The 21,763-nt window shown below is 41.0% G+C and overlaps 1 protein-coding gene and 1 long non-coding RNA gene across 3 annotated transcripts in view; both read right to left on the reverse strand.

Annotated features, from left to right (window-relative positions):
• Positions 1-16,540, reverse strand: part of ARHGEF9 (Cdc42 guanine nucleotide exchange factor 9) — a 38,616-nt gene extending 22,076 nt beyond the window's left edge. The window contains exons 1-3 of one of the 2 annotated variants that reach the window (XM_017520746.2): positions 16,300-16,540; positions 11,254-11,383; positions 2,729-2,860 (exon numbers count right to left, since the gene is read on the reverse strand). In XM_017520746.2, the coding sequence (XP_017376235.2) occupies positions 2,729-2,860; positions 11,254-11,383; positions 16,300-16,478 (441 nt within the window). In that variant the 5' untranslated portion in view covers positions 16,479-16,540. The remainder of the gene's footprint in view (positions 1-2,728; positions 2,861-11,253; positions 11,384-16,299) is intronic. The other variant, XM_017520747.2, reaches the window with a different exon arrangement.
• On the reverse strand, positions 7,386-9,447 carry LOC119469830. Its single transcript, XR_005198679.1, has 2 exons — positions 8,440-9,447; positions 7,386-7,521 (listed from the first exon to the last, which is right to left on the reverse strand). It is a non-coding gene; the product is annotated as an uncharacterized LOC119469830 (long non-coding RNA).
• Positions 16,541-21,763: the final 5,223 nt, after the last annotated feature.

Raw genomic sequence — 21,763 nt, forward strand, 5'->3', positions numbered from 1 at the left:
ATCTTTTAAAATAATTAAAAATAGCATTTTTAAAAACTAACTTTGACTCATTCTAGAACTCATGAAACTATTTTGTCACTCCCGTTAAATATTATGTGTAATATTATTATATTACATATTATCACATGTAAAATAATTATATATTTATAATATATATTATAAAATTTAAAATATATAGTAAATATTTTAATAATTATTTTTATATAACTTATATATTTATATTATATTATTATTACATATTATCATATGTAAAATATTATATGTTATTTAGCCACTTGCTAGGGGTCTGTTTCCTCCCTTTTAAATATGAGCTCATCAGATATTAATGTGGCCATATTTGATTATTTAGTATCCTTAACTCCTTTATTCCTGGTAAAAAGGATTACTGAAGTTTTGGGTATCCATTTAAATTGTGTGCCTGAGGTGAGTGAGGTGACAGCCTCACTTACCTTGGCCCAATCCAGGCAACCCCTTCCTTTCCTCCATGGATTCTCTTTGTCAAAGGAATTTTCACCTCCAGAAAGCCTAGTCCACTCCTCCCAGCTCCATCACAAGAAGAGAGTCTTTTGCAGTAATGGCAAAACGTCCCTAAACAACCCAGCAGACAAAATACCTTATCTTTTTGCATACCTTCTTTTGGCCCCATGATCATTTTTCCAAAGTTTATCCCTATTTGCTGAATGGAAGGGCTTATTGTAGATACCAGATGGAAATCTTCAAAACAAACATCAGGTAGTTTTAATGGCTTTTGAATAATTAGGCTGTAACTGCTTGTGTTCTGAGAAGCCAGTGTCAAGAACACCCAGGTATAGCAAGTTAGTAGCCTTTATAATCCAGACTCTTGGCTGGCTGTGTCTTTGGAAGAAGGCTTATGGTTCTTGCTAAAATAAGAAAGCTCCCTTCTGTGGGAAGCTATGACTGCTTCAAGGTTTCTCTTGTTTTCACCATCCCTGTTGTATGCTTCACCAACCCTGCCAGGTTGGCTGGTTTGAGTCCCCATCCCTGACTTGACTTCTAGTTTCTTCCTAATCATTGGTTCCCACTATCTGGCTTAGACTTGGATCATTACTCCATCGTGGTCTTCCACTGTCCCTTGGGTTCTGAGTTAAGCCCATTGTTTATCTTGTTTCTTCCCGTTTATTCCTAGCTTCTGACTCACCGTTTTGTGTTCTGGGTCTTGGTCTATCTCTTATCGCCACTGCTTTCTAGAGACTAGTTTCACATTTTAGTTAAAGTAACCCCAGCCTTGGCTAACAGATGCCAAAATTAACAGGGTCTGGGGGTGCAGAACCATAAAATATGCCATTGTTCTGAGTGTAAACACCTTCGTGGGAAGAATAGGTACATTACTGTTGGTGACATAGCTGATATGCTGCGAATTTCCATGGCTGTCTAAATTAACCCTAAAAAATCCTACCTCCTAGTTTTATGAAAATCCTGAGAAGAGTTGGGGGAGCTAAAAAGATGCATTAATGTTTGGTTGGGTTTCAGATTAATGAAAGTTCTCCCTTTCAGGGCCAGCTCCATTCTGAGGTAGTTATTATCCCCATTAACTGACTGGCTATTGGTTCCAGAGTTGACATTCAGAGCTTATCATCAAATATGGAAGCAGTCTGAACCTAAGCTCAGCATTTTTCCCCCTCATGCCACTGTCAAAAGCAAATGGATAAAGATTCAATACAAGATATGGCACATACAGGCACACACAAAGGACAGGGAGCTTAAAACAACTGTGTGGTTCATGTTCCAGCCCAGAAAAATATCAGTATTTACCCTGTTTTTTTGTGACTCAGCACTCCTTTTCAGAGGCATTCACTACTGGATGAGGTAGAGGACAAACAGACTGGATGATGGCAAAAGAGCCAAGGGTAGGATGGCGAATTTGCAAAGTAACTCTAAGCATTCTGATTTCCTTCTCCTTTTTCACTTTCCCTGGTCCCCAATTCTTCCCAGTCAGTCCTTGGAGCCAAAACTGGTCTGAACTCTCTACTCTGAGTGAGGAAGTAGGAGGAAAAGTATCTCATAAGGAGGAGTGACGCTTAGAACATATGCCACCCTTCTCAGCCTCATCAAGGAGAAGACTACAAGAAACCAACATCCACAGAGTTATCCAGGAGTCAGTGACTAGAGTAAGACCTCTCCTCAAATGGATTACAAAGAAGGAAGAATGGAGAAGAGCACGGTTGGGGGTTGTGGGAAACCAGTACACCTTGTATAGGAAACAGGTAGAGGCATGGGAAAAATTCCTATATCACAAAGGTACCTACCTGTCGGGGCAAAAGCAGGTGGCTCCTTGTTGGTTCCCAGGGCAGAGAGGGGTCATATGGCCAGAGCCATTAGAGTGGAAATGAGAGAAAGTGCTCAGGGAAACTACTATTTACCAACTAAGATAGACATATTTCAATACTTTTAACAAATGGTGCAGACCAGCAGCTCTGGGTAGAAGAAAGTCAGAAGGAACACCACAGGGTCATGAGGGCAAAGGGTAAAAAAAAAAATACCAAGATAAAATGTACCAACTTCAGAGTTTTTCGCTGCCCATAAGCCAACCCTGCCTGTGACATTAGTGCCACATTAGTGTTCCCGATACAGAATTGCTGTCAATCTCCTGTCTGTTTCCCCCCCTCACTTTTTGCCCACTTTGTTGGGAGCTTGAGGATAATGAAGATGAGGGTCTGGTACCCCATTAGGTACCCATCTCCCTCAGGGAAGAAGGGGGCAGGGTTACCTTCTTGCAGAGGACCATCTGGTGGTCAAACAGGAAGAAGACCCGCTGTTGGTTGCGGCCGTAGGGCTGGTAGATCCAGGCCATCTCCCCAGTGTAGATCAGCTCCGAGCTCCTGTCTAGGATGTCCTCGCCCTGGGAAGGACATGCGATGATGAGAGGCAGCCAGGCAGAGGATGGCACCATCACCTTCCTGGAGGCACCCAAGGCTGGGCATAGACTGGGACAGGAAGAGGCCAGAAAGGCCCTGGTAGAGACAGAGGGAGACAGGGACTCCTGGGACGCCTGAAAAAGCTTTACAGCTCTCTAAGCTAGGAAGATCCATTTTCTTATTTACCCCAAGGCCAAATGTGCCCCACCACCCCAGGACTACTACAGCTTCTCTACATCAGTTATCCTCTGGTCTTAGAAGTACCAGCTTCTATAAGTTCTCTCTCTCCCTGTCTCTGTCTCTTTCTCTCTCTCCAGATAGATAGATAGATAGACAGACAGATAAATAGATAGATATAGATAGATAATTAGATATAATTCTCCATCTCTCTTCTCTATAAATCTCTTTTTCTGTTCCAGTCTCTCAATCCCTGCCCTGGTCTCTCAGTCTCTAATACTTGAAGAATAGGCTTGAGTCTCACTGCTTCCCACATGAGTAGAAGGAAACAGGGGAGGACAAGAAGGAAGATGATAACAGAGGGAAAGAAAGAGAACCCACTCACCGTCTTACAATTGTTTTTCCTTCTCTCAGTTTACTGAAGTCTACTAATTAAATAAGAAACTTAACTGCCACATGCTTCCTTGGTCTGTTATCCAGAGAGCTTAGAATTACTTATCCTCCTTGCTACATAGAGTCAGACACAAAAAGGCACCAAGACACCTGACTCCTGGCTAATTCAATTCCACAGAGTTTCCAAGTCCTACCCGTTGTTTATGGCAACTCTGATAGGTCAGAAGTATGTTGTAGGTGTGTGTCAGATGTCAAGGTAGACCTGGCCTCTGTACTCAAGGAGCTTACATCTTCATGGAGGAGATAAATGCAGGTATGCTCAAAACTCATGAAACACAAGGTAAACCAACACCGAAGTCATGGGCACAGGAGTGTGTTCCAGGGCCTATGTGAAGATAGGGACAAAGAGTAGTGTCCCAAGACACAGAAGAATTAATATTTCCTGAGAACTTATATGGGTCAGACAATGTGCCAGATATTTTCAATCTATCTTATCTGAGCGTCACAGTAGCCCTGGAAAGTAGATATTTTTGCTCCTATTTTACAGTTTGAGGTACAAAAAGATCAAGTGATAAGCCAAAGTTGCCCAACTAGTTAGCTACAGGTCCATGACCCAACTCCAGTCTCTATAGAGTATGCTCACTCTTTGCATTATATTATACTGTCTTTAGGGCAAAAAGGCATTGGAGAACCAGTTCCTTCCTCTCTCTCTAGGTGTCAGTTTTCCCAGATGTTAAATGAGGTGTATGAGGATGATCTTCATGGTCTCAGAGATGATACCTTGATGCTAAGATCTCAGCCTTACACTCAAAAGCTTCAAAGCAAGGTTAGAGATGGAGACCTTTACATCTCCCAGAAATAATCAGAGGAAAACACAGATCAGGCAGGGTAGTAGGCCAGAGAGAGGGGCATCTAGAAATGGTGTATTCGAGCACACTATTTTTTTCCCAGTCTAAAGGATGGGAAGGAAAGGGGGAACTCAGTAGAATTATTTTCTAAAATAGAACCCCTGCAAAAAGCTCAGAAATACTGCTTTAACTCTAGGATCTAGGCTTAGTCTCAATATTACCCAGGAACTAGGTAAATACTCCTTCTAGAGGGGCTGACATACTAGCACAGAACCTCTGGTGGCCTGGTACTGGGAAAGAAAGCCACCAGAGTTGGGGAGCAGTACAGCGATTTCCTGCTGGAGGTTTGGGAAGCTGAGAGTGGTTCCCACCCTGATTCAGGCTAGGAAGATGTGCTATAGTCCACTTTGAATATGTATGAAGTCAAAGAAAACCATAAATGAGAGCCAATACCATAAGAAGATGGCCAGAATGACTTTTAAATATACCATTTACTAAACATGGATGATACGACCAGGAGGGCTACTCAGTATTATTTGGTCCATCCACTCCACCAGCCAGGGGCATCTCAATTCTTTTTTTTTTTCTTTTTTTGAGACAGAGTCTCCCTGTATCGCCCAGGCTGGAATGCAGTGGCATGATCTCAGCTCACTGCAAACTCTGCCTCCTGGCTTCAAGTGATTCTTGTGTCTCTGCCTCCCAAGTAGCTGGGATTAGAGACATGCATGTGCCACCACGCCCAGCTAATTTTTATATTTTTAGAAGAGATAATGTTTTGCTATGTTGGCTAGGCTGGTCTCAAACTCCTGACCTCAAGCAATCCATCCACCTCAGCCTCCCAAAGTGCTGGGATTACAGGCATGGGTCACCATGCCCAGCCTCAATTCGATTTTAATTACTTGCAACATGTAACTCAACCAAGGAGAAAAAAAAATTAAAATAATATTCCACTATGCTCACCAAGCTGACTAACCTTGAGCAACACACACGGTCTCTCTATAATCTAGTTGCCTCATCGTTAAAATGGGGATAATAACAGTACCCACTGCATTTGTGTGTTGTGAGGATTATTTAAATTAAAAAAACATAAAGTGCTTAGAAGGTACACATCATACTATAAGCTCAACATAAGTGATAACTACCTTGACTATTACTATATGTCCTAGTTTCTTTTTTTTTTAAATGTATTTTATTGCATTTTAGGTTTTGGGGTACATGTGAAGAACATGCAGGATTGTTGTATAGGCATATACATGGCAGTGTGGTTTGCTACCTTCCTCCCCATCACCTATATCTGGCATTTCTCTCCATGTGATCCCTCCCCAACTCCCCACCCCACACTGTCCCTCCCCTAAGTCCTCCCCACAGACCCCAGTGTGTGATGCTCCCATCCTTGTGTCCATGTGTTCTCATTGTTCAACACCCACCTATGAGTGAGAACATGTGGTGTTTGATTTTCTGTTCTTGTGTCAGTTTGCTGAGAATGATGGTTTCCGGATTCATCCGTGTCCCTAGAAAGGACATGAACTCATCGTTTTTGATGGCTGCATAGTATTCCATGGTGTATATGTGCCACATTTTCCCTGTCCAGTCTATCACCGATGGGCATTTGGGTGTATGTCCTAGTTTCTATACCTATCTTTGTCTCTTACTAATGTAGCAACCCAGTAAGTGATGTTTTGTTACTACCCCAAAACCAAAATCAGAGAAATTAGAAGTAATTTCTCCAAAGGGGCAGAACCTAGGTCAGAATCCCTCCAAAGCCTATGCTCTTATCCACCAAACCACATTAGAATGATAACCCCCCACCCATTCTCCTCCCACTCTCGCCAACCCAGGGGAACAAGCAGCTGCCATGGGAGATTTCTAAGGTGAGAATCTCTAAAGACCTGGGCTCTGAGTCCAATGCTGCTACCAACTTACTCTGGAGTTGGAAACTAGCCTAAACTCTTATAATCTGTTTTTTCATATGTAGAGTGGGAATATTAAAACAGTTTCCGTTTGACCCACTTCATATGGCTGCTTGAGTGCATCAAATGAGTTCATGGAAATGAGACAGCCCTCTCATTGTTTAGAGATCTCATCCTTGCTTCCTCTGCTCCACTTGTATCATACATCTCTTTGTCTTGCCCCAAAAAGTACAATTCTTTCCCAACATTCCCAACCATGGGCCTTCAGTTCTGTTTACTTCCTCCAGGATTTTGCTCACACTGTCCCCTCTGCTGGGAATATATTTGCCCCCACTACATGTCCAAGGCTACATCTCATTGATCTCAATATCCTCATTGCCCAGCATAGGGCCTGGCTTATGAGGGGAAATGCTCAAAACATGAGTCTCCTACTTTCACATATTTGCTCAAAATCCCTCCAGTGGCCCCCATCTCATTCAAACTAACAATCAGTCTTATGAAGACAGGATCTGACCTCCAGTCACCTCCCTAACCTCATTTGCTCCCACTCTCTCCCTCCCTTACTCTACTCTGCCCACACCGGCTTCCATGTTGTTCCTTTAGCACACACTCTCATATTTCAGGAACTTTGTGTTTCTTCTTCCCCCTTTCTGGAATTTTGTGCCCCAAGAAAGCCACATGGTTTGCTCCTTCCTCTCCTACAGGTCTGTTCTCAGCTGTTACTTCCACAGGTAGTACCCCCATTACTCCCTAACTTGTTATCCTACATTATTTTTCTTCAGAGGCTCATCCACCTGATAATGTATTATATGTTTGTTTGTTGCCTCTTTTCCCCACTGGAATATAAATCAATGAGAGTAGAAACTTTGTCCTGTTCACTGATGTATTTATAGAACCTAGAATGAGGTCTGATACAAAGTACTTGGTATTTAAGTACTCAATAAATACTGTTTGACAAATAAATCAATAGGTGTGGAATGAACAGCCAAAAACTACTCAAAGCTTTCCTGCCAGCGTATCCACCTTCCTTCCTTGGGGTCAAAGCCTGAGAGAAGAGGCCTCACCCCATTCTAATTCTAATTCACCCGATTACGCTTGATTTCACCCCATTCTAATTACAGGCCAATTGATGTGGGGCTGTAATCTGAGCAGATCCTGGGAAAGGACAAAGGAAATGTCACACTTTTTAACTAGTTTATTTTCAATGCCGCCTACTGACAGGTAGGCACAAATCCATCCAGCCCTACATTTGATCTTTTGGTCCCAGGAGTATGCCTCATCAAGCCACCTTAGCTTTTAAACAGATGCTTTTGCTACCTTCTTCATGCTGGGTTTTCTTGTTTCCTCCAACTTCTTTGGATTCAATCATCAAATAGTAAACTTGAACAGGTCCTTCGGTATTACACAACCAGGCTGGTAGGAGAAGGTGCCACAAGGAGGAAATCACAACCACACACAATCAAGCTCCCAAACATGAACTGCGTACTTAAGTTCCTGCTACAAATTTCCAGAAAAAAAAAAAAAAAAGATTAAAAAGAAGCTGGCCGGGATATGTTATCTTTCCCTTCTTTTCAAATGGATTAAATGAGTGTGCAAGGTGGCAAAGTGACAGCTCAATCAAACCTCAGCATCACAGAAATTAGAAATAGAAATTTCCCAAAAACTGTAGTCCCTTGGAATAGATTATTCTCCCTGCTGCTCGTGCATACTGCTCTAATGCATTGATTACTACTTAGAGAGATGACTGACACTTTTACTCATCCATTTGTTTTTCAGGAGTCAAGGGGGTTGGGATAAAAGGAGGGGTATTTCAGGAACTCTAGTCCCCACAGAATGGCAGAGGGCAGGGATAATAATCAGAATTGGGCAAAGAAACCAAAGATGTTCATGGAATAAGCTAAGAGAAGGGTCAGGCCTTGATATAATGCAAGGCTTCCCGCTCTCTAGCCAGACATTGATTTATTGAGTAGACAGTAATTGCCTGCTTGCTACCCTCCAAATTCCTCTTCAAGGGAAATTAAGCTCTGAAGGTTTCCCCTATGACTCCTCTTTTTCATTTGACAAATGAAGTTGAAATTGTCGTGCAGATGCTTTTGACAGCCATTCTGTTTATTCAAACATCTGGGAGGCAAGAGGGTGGCAGAGACAGCAAAATATGGCTTTTTTTTCTTTTTTTTGATTTGTATGGTCTGTTCACAGCAGTCCTTGGCAATCTGGCAGAATATCTCTCCCTACCTAGTCAACTTCTTGGGCATGTAAAATGCACAAAAAACCTATATTAGGGAACCTGTGAAACTGGGCTACCAATCGTAATAATCATCAAGCCATGGAGTATCCATGTCTTACTGCTTTCCTGGTGAGACTCCCCAGCACTCACCCACTGCCTGACTGGGATTTGGATGACCTCCCCAAGGTAGTCTCACTACCTTATTTAGATATAGACTTTTTATTACATACAAAAAGCAAGTCACTGCAGTATCACAAATAATAGCAATTAGGCAGAGACAGGCAGGAGGCTGAAGGAATATGTTGTACATTACTGAAAACACCACCACACAAGGAATCAGGAGATTAGATTCAAGTTCCAGCTTCGTCACTGACTTGCTGTGTGGCCTTGGTAGGAAATAAGCCTCTCTCTGCTTCTCTGTCTTCCACCATCATTGCAAGGTGCTTTGAGGGTAAGTGTGTGAGAGTATGTGTTTATGTGCATATGTGCATGTGTCTACACACAAGAATCATCAGGGTTGTGGGGGGAGTCCTCTAAGAGCCTTGGTGACTCTGATAATCTAGAAGTCGTTAAGATACATATGGCAAATATGACAGAAACTTTAGGCTTGGCCTCTGAAATATATCCATTAGGCTTTACTAGAGAAAAGACTTCCTAGAGGACAACTTCTCTGGAACTGTCAAGTTCCACAGTGACCTGAGAGTCTGAGAAGATGACCATGAAGAAATTTTCTTCTTATAAATTGCTATAGACTGAATGTTTGTATCCCCATAAAACTCACATGTTGAGAAACATAATCCCTATTGTGATGGTATTTGAAAATGAGGCCTTGGGGGATTATGGTCATGAGAATGAAGCTGTCATGAATTAAATGGGATCAGCATTCCATAAAAGAGACCCCAAAGAGTTCTCTCATCCCTTCTGCCATGTGAGGTTGCAATGAGAAGACAACAGTCTATGAAGAGGGCCCTCACCAGATACTGTATCTACTGGTTCCTTGATATTGGACTTCCCAGCTTCCACAACCATAAATTTCTGTTGTTTATAAGCCACCCAGTCTATGGTATTTTGTTATAACAACCTGAATGAAGATGTCAATTTAGATAAAGAAAGCCTTCACTAAACAGGAAGGTACACAGGATGTGTGGGCTTAGATGAGATGAGAGTACCAATCAATCAGGCTAACAAAGGAGGCTGAAACTGTTAGAACTGTGTTTTGTGGCCCCACCCAAACATGCAGGAAATTCCTTCTGAGATGCTAAGTCTTTAAATCATAGCTCAGTGTTGTTGAGTTTGGTGTTACTGAAGTTTCCTGGGTAGGCCAGGGAATTTCATGCTACTTTTGGTTCCCCATGGCTCCTGCTCCAAGGACTGATGTCCAGAGCACACAGGGAAATTGCAAGGTCTTCTAGGCATTGGGAAGTTGGGGAGATGCTCCAGAGAATAGGAAGACAAATGCTTCTGGGCACCTTCTCTTACAAAAAATCTCTGCCAACGAGAGAATAAGGCCAGCTAATCCACCATAATTTTAGAGTGTGTTAGAGTTGATGGGCTTGCTAGAAGTCATTTGGTCCAGCTCTTTGCCTCTAATCAGGCAACTGGCCAAAGCAAGGCCAACACAAGAAAAAAAAGACCCACAATTTTCTAGTAAGTCTGGCCCAGTGCTGGCTTCTGCTTAAGAGAATGAGGGTCTCTTCATCTAGACAAATTCCTTTCTCTGCAAATCAAAATATCCTTGCTGTTCTACTTATATGGTAACATTATCCTTCAAATATGACCCAAAAGGATGTCAGCTAATCACAATTGTGGTCTTTTTCAGCTGTCTACTTTAAGGTAGGACAGAGGCAGCAGAATAAAAGGAAGATGATTTTTTTTTTCTGGACCTTGGTTAAGCAGCTGTTTGTGAGGACAATGCTTGGTTCTGTTGGAATGAGCTAAAAATACATTAAATATTAAGACAGATACTACCTCTTAATCACTGAAGATGACACTTGAGTTGAGGCCAGTGGAATAGAGAGTGGGCTCTACCTCTATACTGTGACCACAAGGCTTAAGATTGTTAAACCCTCCCTAGTAGCATGTCCAGCCTCTCCCATCTTGGTTATTTCAGCCAGCAGACTATCAGATTGCATGACCTAGGCCTGTGAGACAAACGTGAAATGTCATTACTCCTGGTTCTCTTGGTAGGCATCTAGGAAGAGAAGATTTTCAAGACTTTAGCTTCTTAAGGCCTTCTGAATTCAGAGAAGTCATGGCTGTCTGCAATGAAATGGAAGGCTGCCAAGGATTATTTTAAAAACAGATGATAAAACTGGATTTGGCAGGGATGATGGTTGTGGCCTAGAGTTTACAGGCCTAATAGAGAGACCTAATAGATGTGTCAGGGTGAGGTAATATCATCGATAAAAAAACAGTATGTGGGCTGTCCTGCATGGCTGGGAACAAGAGAACCAATCTCATATTCTGTGTCTGGAAGTAAATTAGTATATACTACTTCTTATCTAAGTGTGAATCTATTGGTCATAAATCCAGAAAGAGCTTTGAAAGGTTACTGAGTCAACCCAATTATTCCCTGGCAATACCTAAAGAAATGGACTTTTCTTTTCTTAATGAGGTATCATCACAAAAATTTCTCCAATCTTCTTAAAATGTTATTCAAGCATCCAACACCTCTCATTAGCAGGAAATTTTACCTTGAGTCTAATCTAAATCCTTCCTGTTGCTCTTCAAATCCAATTCCTCTTCACCTATCCTTGGCTAAGGTGGGAAGCTTTTGCCAAGCTATTCAGATTCCCCAATACCCTGGTTGGCAAGTTTCCTACCTCCCAGTCTAGGACAGAAGCCTGCCACTGAGCAATCTTGTCAATATTCTCTAAACGCCGCTTGCGTTCGTTGATCTGTTGAGTCACATTTCTCATGACAGCCAAAGCAGCTGCCACATATCTGTAGTCACTGTGAAAACACAAGAGTACAAGTTGAATGAACCAATGTGCCAGAGAACCAATGTGCTAGGTACCAATCTTAACATCCACTCTCCTCTACTTCCTTAGTAACAGAGTGATGATTTTCAGATGGGAACCCACACCACCTAGAGTAAAAGACTAAACTTCCTACCCTTTGTTTCAGCAGAAATGACTGTGCAAGTAAGTTTTGTACATTGATATGTAAATAGAAGTGTTTTGTAGTGTAAGAATTAAAGAAAGAGGAGGGAAACAAGAAGGATGGCTTTTCAGTCAATAGGGCCAGGTTTATTTTGAATAAACCTGAGAGGGGCAGTTGGCCAAGTTAGGTCAGAGCCATACTCTTACAGACTAAGAGTTTTTAAGGATTCAGGGTGGGAGAGCTTATTAGAAGCTTAGACTACTTCTGTGTCTCTCTTTGTATTTATATGGGAGGGACAGTTTTGTGTCTGTTCCCATACATTCTTCTGCAGCTGTAGGAATATCCCGAGTCTGCTTTTAGCTTCCCTATCTTAGAGCACCTGAAGGGAAAGGAATATGCTTATTAAGGCCCACTGTTTTACTGGGGCCCACTGTATGAGGCTAATTGTCTCTTGGCAGTTATCCAAGAGACTTTTCCCCAACCGCCTGTGTCTGAGCTGTCATATCTGTGTTTTACTGTCTGCTCCTTCTGGCTGCTTATAGTTAGAAAATAAATGATTTCCTTGAAATGCATGAGACTAGAAAGGGAGCTGGAACTTAAAGTGGCGGTGTTTGTCTAAGATGATGGTCCTCCTGCTCTATCTATCAGGTAGGTCTTCAGGGAAATCACCTTTAAGGAAGAGAGCGTACCCTTCTTTAGCCAATCCTGATGCTTGGAATGTGGATATAATGGCCGAACCTTTGGTAGCCATCTTGGACCATAAGGACAAGGCTATTACCCTAGGTATAGGATAGCAGTTAGCTGTAGGGCGCTCATGTTTCTGATGACCATGGGGCCATCATACCAGCCATAAACCTCATAATACATACTTCTTTCACATGAGAGAGAAATGGATCGCTATTTTTTTTAACATCACTTTTTTTGTGTCCTATCTGATACAGCCAGCCAAGGACCAAGAAGGGAGCCTCACACATGATGCAGCATAGACCACCTTACTATCTCTTCCACCATCTAATTCTAGGGAGCTTCTTCCCAAAATCACTGTGAAATAACATCCTCACCTTTCCTTTTGCACAATATAGAAACAGAATGTAGCATAGTGGTTAAGAACACAGAGTCTGAAGCCAGACTTTGTGGGCTCAAATGCATTTTTCTTCATTGACTACCAGTGTGGCCTTTGGCAAGTCTCACTCCCTCTCTCAATGACTCAATTTCCTCATCTGTAAAATGGGGAAAAGTATAGTTTATTGAAGGTTTCAAAAATTAAACACAATCATCTATGTAAGCTATTTTACTCTTGGCACATAACAAATGTTAGCAGTATTATTATTATGAATCAAATATTTCTGTAATAGAGACATAACATGGGATGCCTCTTAAAACCCCCAGTCTCAGAAGTGTAACCCTTGGCCTCACTTCCTGGGACTCTGGAGAGCAGACGTCCTGAGAGTTACACATCCTGTTCAGTTTTTTTCTGCTGTTCTTTTCTGATTTCCATTTGAATGGCTCTTGGGAAAGGCAGATTGATAGTGAGATCTCAGCTATTCATTGGGGGTAAATGAACTGAGAAGACAAGAGGATGTATTACAGTTCAGTGTTAATACCTTTCCTTAGAGAAACTGAAAATAGCTTTGGTCACTAATCTACTTAATGTCTCAGTACCATTTTTTTTAAAAAAAGAAGGAGAAAAGAAATATGTGCAACAACCACCTTTTTCTTAAGACACTGAAGAATGGGTCGATGGACCAAAGAAAGGCATAGGAAAGGAACCTCTAATTGCCAGGGCACATCCTATGTAGTACCTACCTCCTCTTAGCTCACATCCATCACTCCAATCTGTGCTCTGCACACCTGTCAGAGCCATGGCTCTCAAACAATATTACATTATCACTTCCAGTGAAAGGCTTTCACTATACTTCCTAACCAGTCTATATTTTACGTCTGAGCTATCTGTGTTTTACTGTCTGCTCTTTCTGGCTGCTTGTAGTTAGAAAATAAGTGATTTCATTGAAATGTCTCAAGAGTAATATGTTAGAAAAGTCTTCTTTATTCTGAGCCTCAATGAATATTAGCTATTACCAGTTTTTCTTCTGGATCCCACTGCTGACTCATATTGAGCTTATGGCCAACTAACCCTTCCTAAGTCTCTTCAAAACACACTCTAGAAGCTGTATCTCTCTCAGTCTGTCCTTGAGTTATTTATTTCTTATCTTAGACCCAATGGAAACAATCTACATTTGGCTCTGTTACATTTCATTCTTTTACAGGTAGTTGCTCCAATGTATGGGGGATCTTTTGGGCTCTGCGACATCACCAAAGTTTCTCCTTGGTAAGATCTGAGCCTGACATTTAGAAGGAGGTAGGGTGAAGACAAAAGGGAAGATTGCAGCACAGAAGCTGCTAACATAAGTAAGTGTTCCTGCTCTTTGGACCCATTTTATGTTCCCTGTACCTTTCCTGTCTCTGATTTAAGGACATCAGTGCTTTAAGCCACTTTCTGTGAAGTAAAGCACAGAGCTGTACTATCCAACATGGTAGCTACTAGCCATATTTAATTAAAATAAAGTAAAACTTAAAATTTAGTTCCTCATTTGAACTAGCTATATTTCCTAGTACTTCAACAGCCACATGTGGTTGGTGATTACTATATTGAACAACACAAATATAGACAATTTGCATTGTTGCAGAAAGTTCTACTGGGCAGTCCTGGCATGAGAATGTTCATTTCCTCTACACCAAGACTACCCAGTCATGGATTCCTCACTGCCACTGTCCCATACTGCCTATTTTTGCCATCTTTAGCGGGCTGCCTTTATCAAAATGGCTAGAGGGGGAATGTGCCATCTCTAACCTGCCCTGCTAGTTTTAGCAGTGGGTGAGAGAAGAAAGGAATAGGCGGCTAACCCTGGTCAAAGACCTCAGATGAAGTCTGGGCCCAGCCTCTTATTGGGGAGAATAATAGAACAAATATTTTCTACTTCCAGACATGTCAGCTAGTCTTCCTCTTACATGCAGCCTTCATTCTCGTTAACCTAAGGAAGGTAGGGTAGGGAAAGTATGTCAATCATCTGTAAGCAAAGTCAGTATTCTTCTCTATTTATCATTCTTCATCTAATATTCTCCCTCAGAGGCAATTCTGACTGCCTGTATTTCAGGCCTACCTATCTGAACACTTATCTTACTAAGCTTCCAAGCTGGCATCAGCCTTTAATTGCCTTCAAATCCAAGCTACTCTTGACATGCATGGCAGAAGCCATCATCTTTTTTTTAAAATACGTATTTTATTGCATTTTAGGTTTTGGGGTGCATGTGAAGAACATGCAAGATTGTTGCGTAGGTACATACATGGTAATGTGGTTTGCTGCCTTCCTCCCCATCACCTATATCTGACATTTCTCCACATGCTATCCCTCCCTAACTCCCCACCCCCCACCGTCTCTCCCCTAGATCCCCGCTACAGACCCCAGTGTGTGATGCTCCCCTCCTTGTGTCCATGTGTTCTCATTGTTCAGCACCCACCTATGAGTGAGAACATGTGGTGTTTGATTTTCTGTTCTTGTGTCAGTTTGCTGAGAATGATGGTTTCCAGGTTTATCCATGTCCCTAGAAAGGACATGAACTCATCGTTTTTGATGGCTGCATAGTATTCCATGGTGTATATGTGCCACATTTTCCCTGTCCAGTCTATCATTGATGGGCTTTTGGATTGGTTCCACGTCTTTGCTATTGTAAACAGTGCTGCAATGAACATTCGTGTGCATGTGTCCTTATAATAGAACGACTTATAATCCTTTGGATATATACCCAGTAATGGAATTGTTGGGTCAAATGGAATTTCTATTTCTAGGTCCTGGAGGAATCGCCACACTGTCTTTCACAATGGTTGAACTAATTTACACTCCCACCAACAGTGTAAAAGTGTTCCTATTCTTAATACAGATTTCTGAGACATACCAGAAGGGGCTGTCCATGTCGTGGGGCTTGTGCTGGGCCCCACAAGTCACTCTGAGGAAGGGTAGAAATTGATGTAGCCTGCCACTGCCTGAGCTACCTTATTGTCACTCTGGAGTGCAAGGGGTGGGAGGAGAGGGGATCAGGGACCTAGATGGCAAAAGGGCTTTGAAGCAGTAGTTTTAGTCACAAGGTAAGAATGGACAGAAACAGCAAAGCCCAGGCATATGTCCTTTTTGGTGCCCACCAAGCCCCCAGAAAGCTCTGATTTTGTTTTGGCTTAAGAAACTAACATAGCTTTGAGCTGTGCTTAAAACCTTTTTTTCTGGAACTCTTACTATGAATTATGCCATATATAATATACTTAGTGAATATTATCAGTCCACAAGTATGATTTAGCTCCACTGCTTGGTCTACTTGAGCTTTTCAGACCTAGATGCTTTAGGCCTTGGGTGTGGGTCAGTTGGTTTGGTTTACATCAAGCATGTGGGCTAATGTTTGGGTTTATTTTTGAATTGATGTTATTTCTCTAACAAATCATATCTTATATGCTTTAGTGGTTCTGGATCCGTAAGCAGATTTCAGGTTTTAACCCAAACATAGTGGTACTGGACCCTCCTTTTGAGTGAGTAACAAAGCCAGTGATAGCTCTGCCTTCTGAACACTGTTGGCTATGAGGCAATCAAGAATGTATCATCCTATTTTGTAGATAAGTTAACAGAAGTTCAAAAAAGGCAAAAGGACATGTATTCTCAATGAGGACCAACAGATGGAGGAAGTTCCCTCATTCACTCCTGCGTCCCTTGATCCCTTACCTGTGGTCTTGGGCAGTATACTTTAGGAGCTCAGCCAACTGTAAGGGATACTTGCAGATCTTCTGCACTGGAGTCAAAAGGAAACCATCGATAGCAATGTCAATCATCTGCTGCAACAGGCGGCAGGCCTCAAAGAAGTGCTGGTAGCGACTGTCCTTCATCAGCTTGGAGAGCTCCATGCAAGCATCCAGGTGGTTGTTACAATACTCAGAGTATATCCAGAATCCATCTTGCTGTGGGCAAAGAAAAAAGGGAAAGAAAAAGGCTACCAAAAACCCCAAAAGAAGTCTTGAAGTAACGGAAAGACAGATCATATTCTTAGGCAGAAACATTAAAATGATAATGAAGTCAATTATTCTCAAACCGATTCATAATAAAATATCAGAAAGTTATTCAGTAACTAGACAAACTGACTATAAAGTTCTTATAGAAAAATGAATAAAGAGCAACAGTAGGGACATTCTCTAAAAGAAGCGTAATGAGGGGACATTGGCCCTGACAAGAGTAAAACACAGCATGGCAATGAAACTGTGTGAATGGATCAAAAAAAGAGAGAGATCAGTGACTCTACTTCTGGCAATGACAGACTCAGGTGTTGTAGACAGACTCTGCCACTGAGAATAGCTGGAAAAGCTAAAAAAGAAATAAAATAAATCACTATCTGTTTGAAGGAATCACATCATCCAGAGCCTGATATTATCTCCATAAAATGTCCCTAAGGAAATGTATTGTGATGAAGTGTTCAGAGGTAAGGAATCTAAGATGTATTCAAGTTAAACACTAAAGGCTGGGAAAAAATGTATGAGTATGTGTATATGTATGAATAAATATGTATATGGAGAGGGGAAGATATGAGAGTCAGGAGAGAGAAGGAGAGCACACTCAAATGACAAAACAAAATGGTGAAATGTTAACGACAAGTGAATCTCGGTATTTTTGGTATGGTTCTTATTTTTCAACCTTTCCATAAGTTTGAAATTATTTCCAAGTAAAGTGTTAAAAAATCTATAATTTTTATTACATAATGATAAGTACTTAATAAAAGATAACATGATACATTAGAGTAGAAAATATTTATAAAACCCAAGAGAAACAATAGGCAGTAAAAACCAATCAACAAAGTATCAAGATGCAGTTATTACATAAAGAGTTGAAAAACAAGCAAAATAGAACACACAAAAAAATAATATACCATGATCAGGTGGGGCTTATCTCAATCTAATTCACCACATTAACAGATTAAAGGAGAAAAAGTACATGATTGTTTCAATAATGCAGAATAAGCGTTTGAAAAAGTAAATTTATGATAAAGACATCAGCAAACTAGAAATAGAAATTACCACAATGTAATAAAGGGCACTCATGAAAAACCCTAAGCTAATTACTTGGTAAAATATTGAATTCTTGCCCCTAAGATCAGGAACAAGACAAAGATGCCTGTTCTCACCATTTCTAGTTAACACTGTACTGTGTATCCTGACCAGAGAATTAAGAAACAAAAAGAAATAGACAGAATATAGACTGAAAAAGAAGAAATAAAACTGTCTTTTTTCAGAGATGGCATAACTGTATATGCATAAAATCCTAAGAAATCTACAAGAAAAAATACTGGAAGCAATTAGTGAATTCGGTAATGTGTCAGGACACAAAGTCAATGTATAAAAATCAACTGCGTTTCTGTGTAATAGCAACAGACTATAGGAAATTGAAAATGTAAAATACCATTTATAGGCCTGGCGGTGGCTAAAGCCTGTAATCCCAGCACTTTGGGAGGCCGAGGTGGGCGGATCATGAGGTCAAGAGATCGAGACCATGGTGAAACCCCATCTCTACTAAAAAATACAAAAATTTTGTTGGGCCTGGTTGCGCACACCTGTGGTCCTACTACTCAGGAGGCTGAGGCAAGATAATTGCTTGAACCTGGGAAGTGGAGGTTGCAGTGAGCTGAGATAGTACCACTGCACTCCAGCCTGGCGCCTGGCAACAGAGCAAGACTCTGTTTCCCAAAAACAAACAAACAAACAAACAAACAAAAAAACCATTTATAATAGCAGCCAAAAAAATGTTAAATACTTAGAAATCAACTTTTAGGAGAGGATGCCAGTAAGATGGCAAAGTAGGAAATATCCTTCCTTTTCTCAGCAAAGAACAACAGTTTGGTAGCTATCTATGAACCAAAAATAATTCTCGAAGTGCTTAGGAGTCCACTTAAGAAGACACAGCAATATAGTGAAAAAAAAAAAATCAGAAAACAAATACATGAAAAGAGTAGGAAAAACAGTTTAATTTTGCCTGCATCACCCCATCCCCATTGCTGGTACTGCTCAGTATGGAAAGGAAACTCCCTGGATCTTGTGTCCTACACACAGGGAAAAGGAGAGTGGAGTATACAACCAGCTTCCCCAGCTTTATGGGACACTGCCCACATGACCAGCTTCAGTTTCATCCCACCCAGATCTCTGAGAAGACGGATATAACCTAGATGTCTGGAGACAGCAAAGAGCAAAGAATAGAGACCAGTTCTAATAGTAGCAGCAAAGTAGCAGGAGTCACAGTGATCTTCAATGGCCTGCTTGTCACAGGGCCCCAATAGGCCTTGCTGTCAAAGACATCAACAGCCCTCATAGCCACTGGGTACCTTCTGTAGATTTTACTTCTCAGGATCCTTCAGTGTTCACAGTCACAGACCCCAGCAGCTTTTTCTGCAGAGGACCCTAGCAGCTTTCACTGCTGAGAGAACCAACTGCTAGTATAGTAACAGCAAACGCCCTGCAGCCTATACTGCTAAGGGCCCATGGGTTGTGTTTTTCTTCCTTCTCAGTTTTAGGAGAAAAAAAAAATGTGCTTGAGTCATGACTCTTCTTCTTCTAACTTCCTGGAGCCACCAAGAGCTGCCCGACTGCTGCTATAGTTGCTATATAGCCCAGTGGAAAGGGGTGATGCAGGCCAACATCCTTCATATTTGCCAGATCTCTGATCTTCCAGTGCATTCCCTCCCCATGCCCAAAATTGCCTGAGCTACTTCTATCACAGGTGCCTTGGCCAAAGGACTCAGCACAGGAACCTTTGCATTTTCTAGGTACTTAAGCCATTACTGGGCTGGGGCATCTAAGGAGGCGGTAGCTGGGATGGCTCCAGCTACCGCCTCCTTGGATGCTTTGGCCCAATAACCCAGCACAGCTACTGTGCATGTACCTACAAATGGCCCTAGAGTACCAAACTGGGGATTCCAGTCTCACTACCACGTGTTACGAAAGCTGACCCATGCAGACAGGCTATCACACACTGCCAGACCTGTGCACACATAAGCAGCTGGCCATGCCTCTGGTATCTTACCTCATCACCACACTTGCACCCATAGCTGGCCCCTGTAGCCATAAACACATGGACACCTCCAGCTCAGACCTGCAGCTGCTCATACACAGACAGCCTGGCTAACCCCTTTAATCATGTAGATATAAGACAGCCAGACCCCATAACTACTTGTATACCCACAATTTGCCCTAAACACGACTAGTGACCCAAGTCCTTGCTACCCAGCATAGGTCCACAGCTGGCCACAGCTGCCATGCATGTGCCTGTAGCCAGTCTCTCCAGTAAAGTGTGTGCACAACACTAGCTCTAGTCTCCACCACTGCAGGCTCTTACATCTAGCCAGTGAATACAGAGGTAGAGCTGAGGACCCCAACAGCTCTCATAGCCACTATGAACCTTCTGCAGCTCTTGCCACCAAGGACCATGGCGTTGCCAACTGTATAGATCCTAGCTGCCTGAGCCAACAAGAACTCTTCTTTGGGCTGAATTTGACTGGGGTTCTCTGACCTTTCTGCACCTGGATGTTTTCATCTTTCTACAGATTTGAAGGTCTGGGGCTAATTATTTCTTTAAATAAGCTTTTTTTTTTTCTCTTTCTCTCTCTCTTCACCTTCTGAAACTCCTGAATTTTACAAATGTTAGCTCTCTGGATTGTGCCCCATAGATCCTGTAGGCTTTCCTCATTCCTTTTCATTCCTTTTTTCTTTTTCTTCTCCGACTGGATGATTTAAAATGATCTGTCTTTGAGTACACTGAAACACATTACAATCAAACTATAAAACATCAAAGACAAAGAAAGACTTATGAAAAGAACAAAAGAAAAGAAGTATATCCCATAGAAAGGGTCCTAATAAGGCTATGAGCAGATTTTTCAGCAGAAACTTTGTATGCCAGAAGACAATGGGATGACATATGCAAAGTGTTGAAAAAAAAGTATTTTACCCAGCAAAAATATTCTTCAAAAATGAGAGAAAAATATAGAATTTTCCAGACTAAAGTACCTAGCTAAGGGAGTTTATTACCACTAGACCTGCCTTGCAGGAAATGTTAAAGGAAAACAAAAGGTAAAATTAAAAGGCTGCTAATCAGTAATATAAAAACATATGAAAGTATAAACCTCACTGATAAAGGTGTAATGGTGGTGTGTAAATCACTTATAACTCTAATATAAAGGTTAAAAATTATTAAAAATAACCATAGCTGCATTAACTTGATAAAGGATATACAATATGAAAAGATGTAAACTGTAATAGCAACGATAAAATGGGAAAATTAAAATGCAGAACTTTGGTATGTGACTGACATTAAGTTGTTAATAGTTTATATAAGCCTCATAGTAACCACAAAGGAAGAACCTATGTTAAATATACAAAAGATAAAGATAAATGAATCAAAGTATTCTGCTATAGAAAATAATGAAATCACAAAGAAAAACAATGAAAGGAAAGAAAAAAAGAGCTACAAATCATCCAGAAAATAACTAACAACATGTCAATAGTAAATCCTACCTATCAATAATTACTTTAAATGGTAATGCATTAAATTCTCCAATCAAAGGATATAAAGCACCTGAATGAATTTATTGAAAACAAAACCCAAATATATGTTGCCTACAAGAGAATCACTTCACCTTCAAGGACACCCTAATTGAAGGTGAAGGGATAGAAAAAGATATTTCATGCAAATGAAAACAAGGAGAGAACTATGGTAGCTATACTTGTATCAGACAAAATGGAGGTTAAGTCAAGTCAAAAACTGTCAGTAGAAAAAAAACAAGGCCATTATATAATGATAAAGATATCTATTCATCAAGAATATATAATTATTTGTAAATACATATGAATCCAACAGCAGAGCAAATAAATATATAAACCAAATGTTAACAGATCTGAAAGGAGAAATAAACAGCAATACAATCATATTAGGGTACTTTGATATCCTACTTTCTACAAAAGATAGATCATCCAGACAGAAAAGCAATAAGGAAACACTGGACTGAAACTATATATCAAAAAGACCCAACAGACATATATAGAATGTTTCACACCACATGAGCAGAATATACGTTATTCTAATGTAGACATGGATTACTGTCCAGAATAGATCACATGTTATACCACAAAATAAGTCTTTTTTTTTTTTTTTTTTT

Source organism: Cebus imitator, unplaced genomic scaffold (assembly GCF_001604975.1).
Source record: "Cebus imitator isolate Cc_AM_T3 unplaced genomic scaffold, Cebus_imitator-1.0 Scaffold876, whole genome shotgun sequence".
Taxonomy (NCBI): domain Eukaryota; kingdom Metazoa; phylum Chordata; class Mammalia; order Primates; family Cebidae; genus Cebus; species Cebus imitator.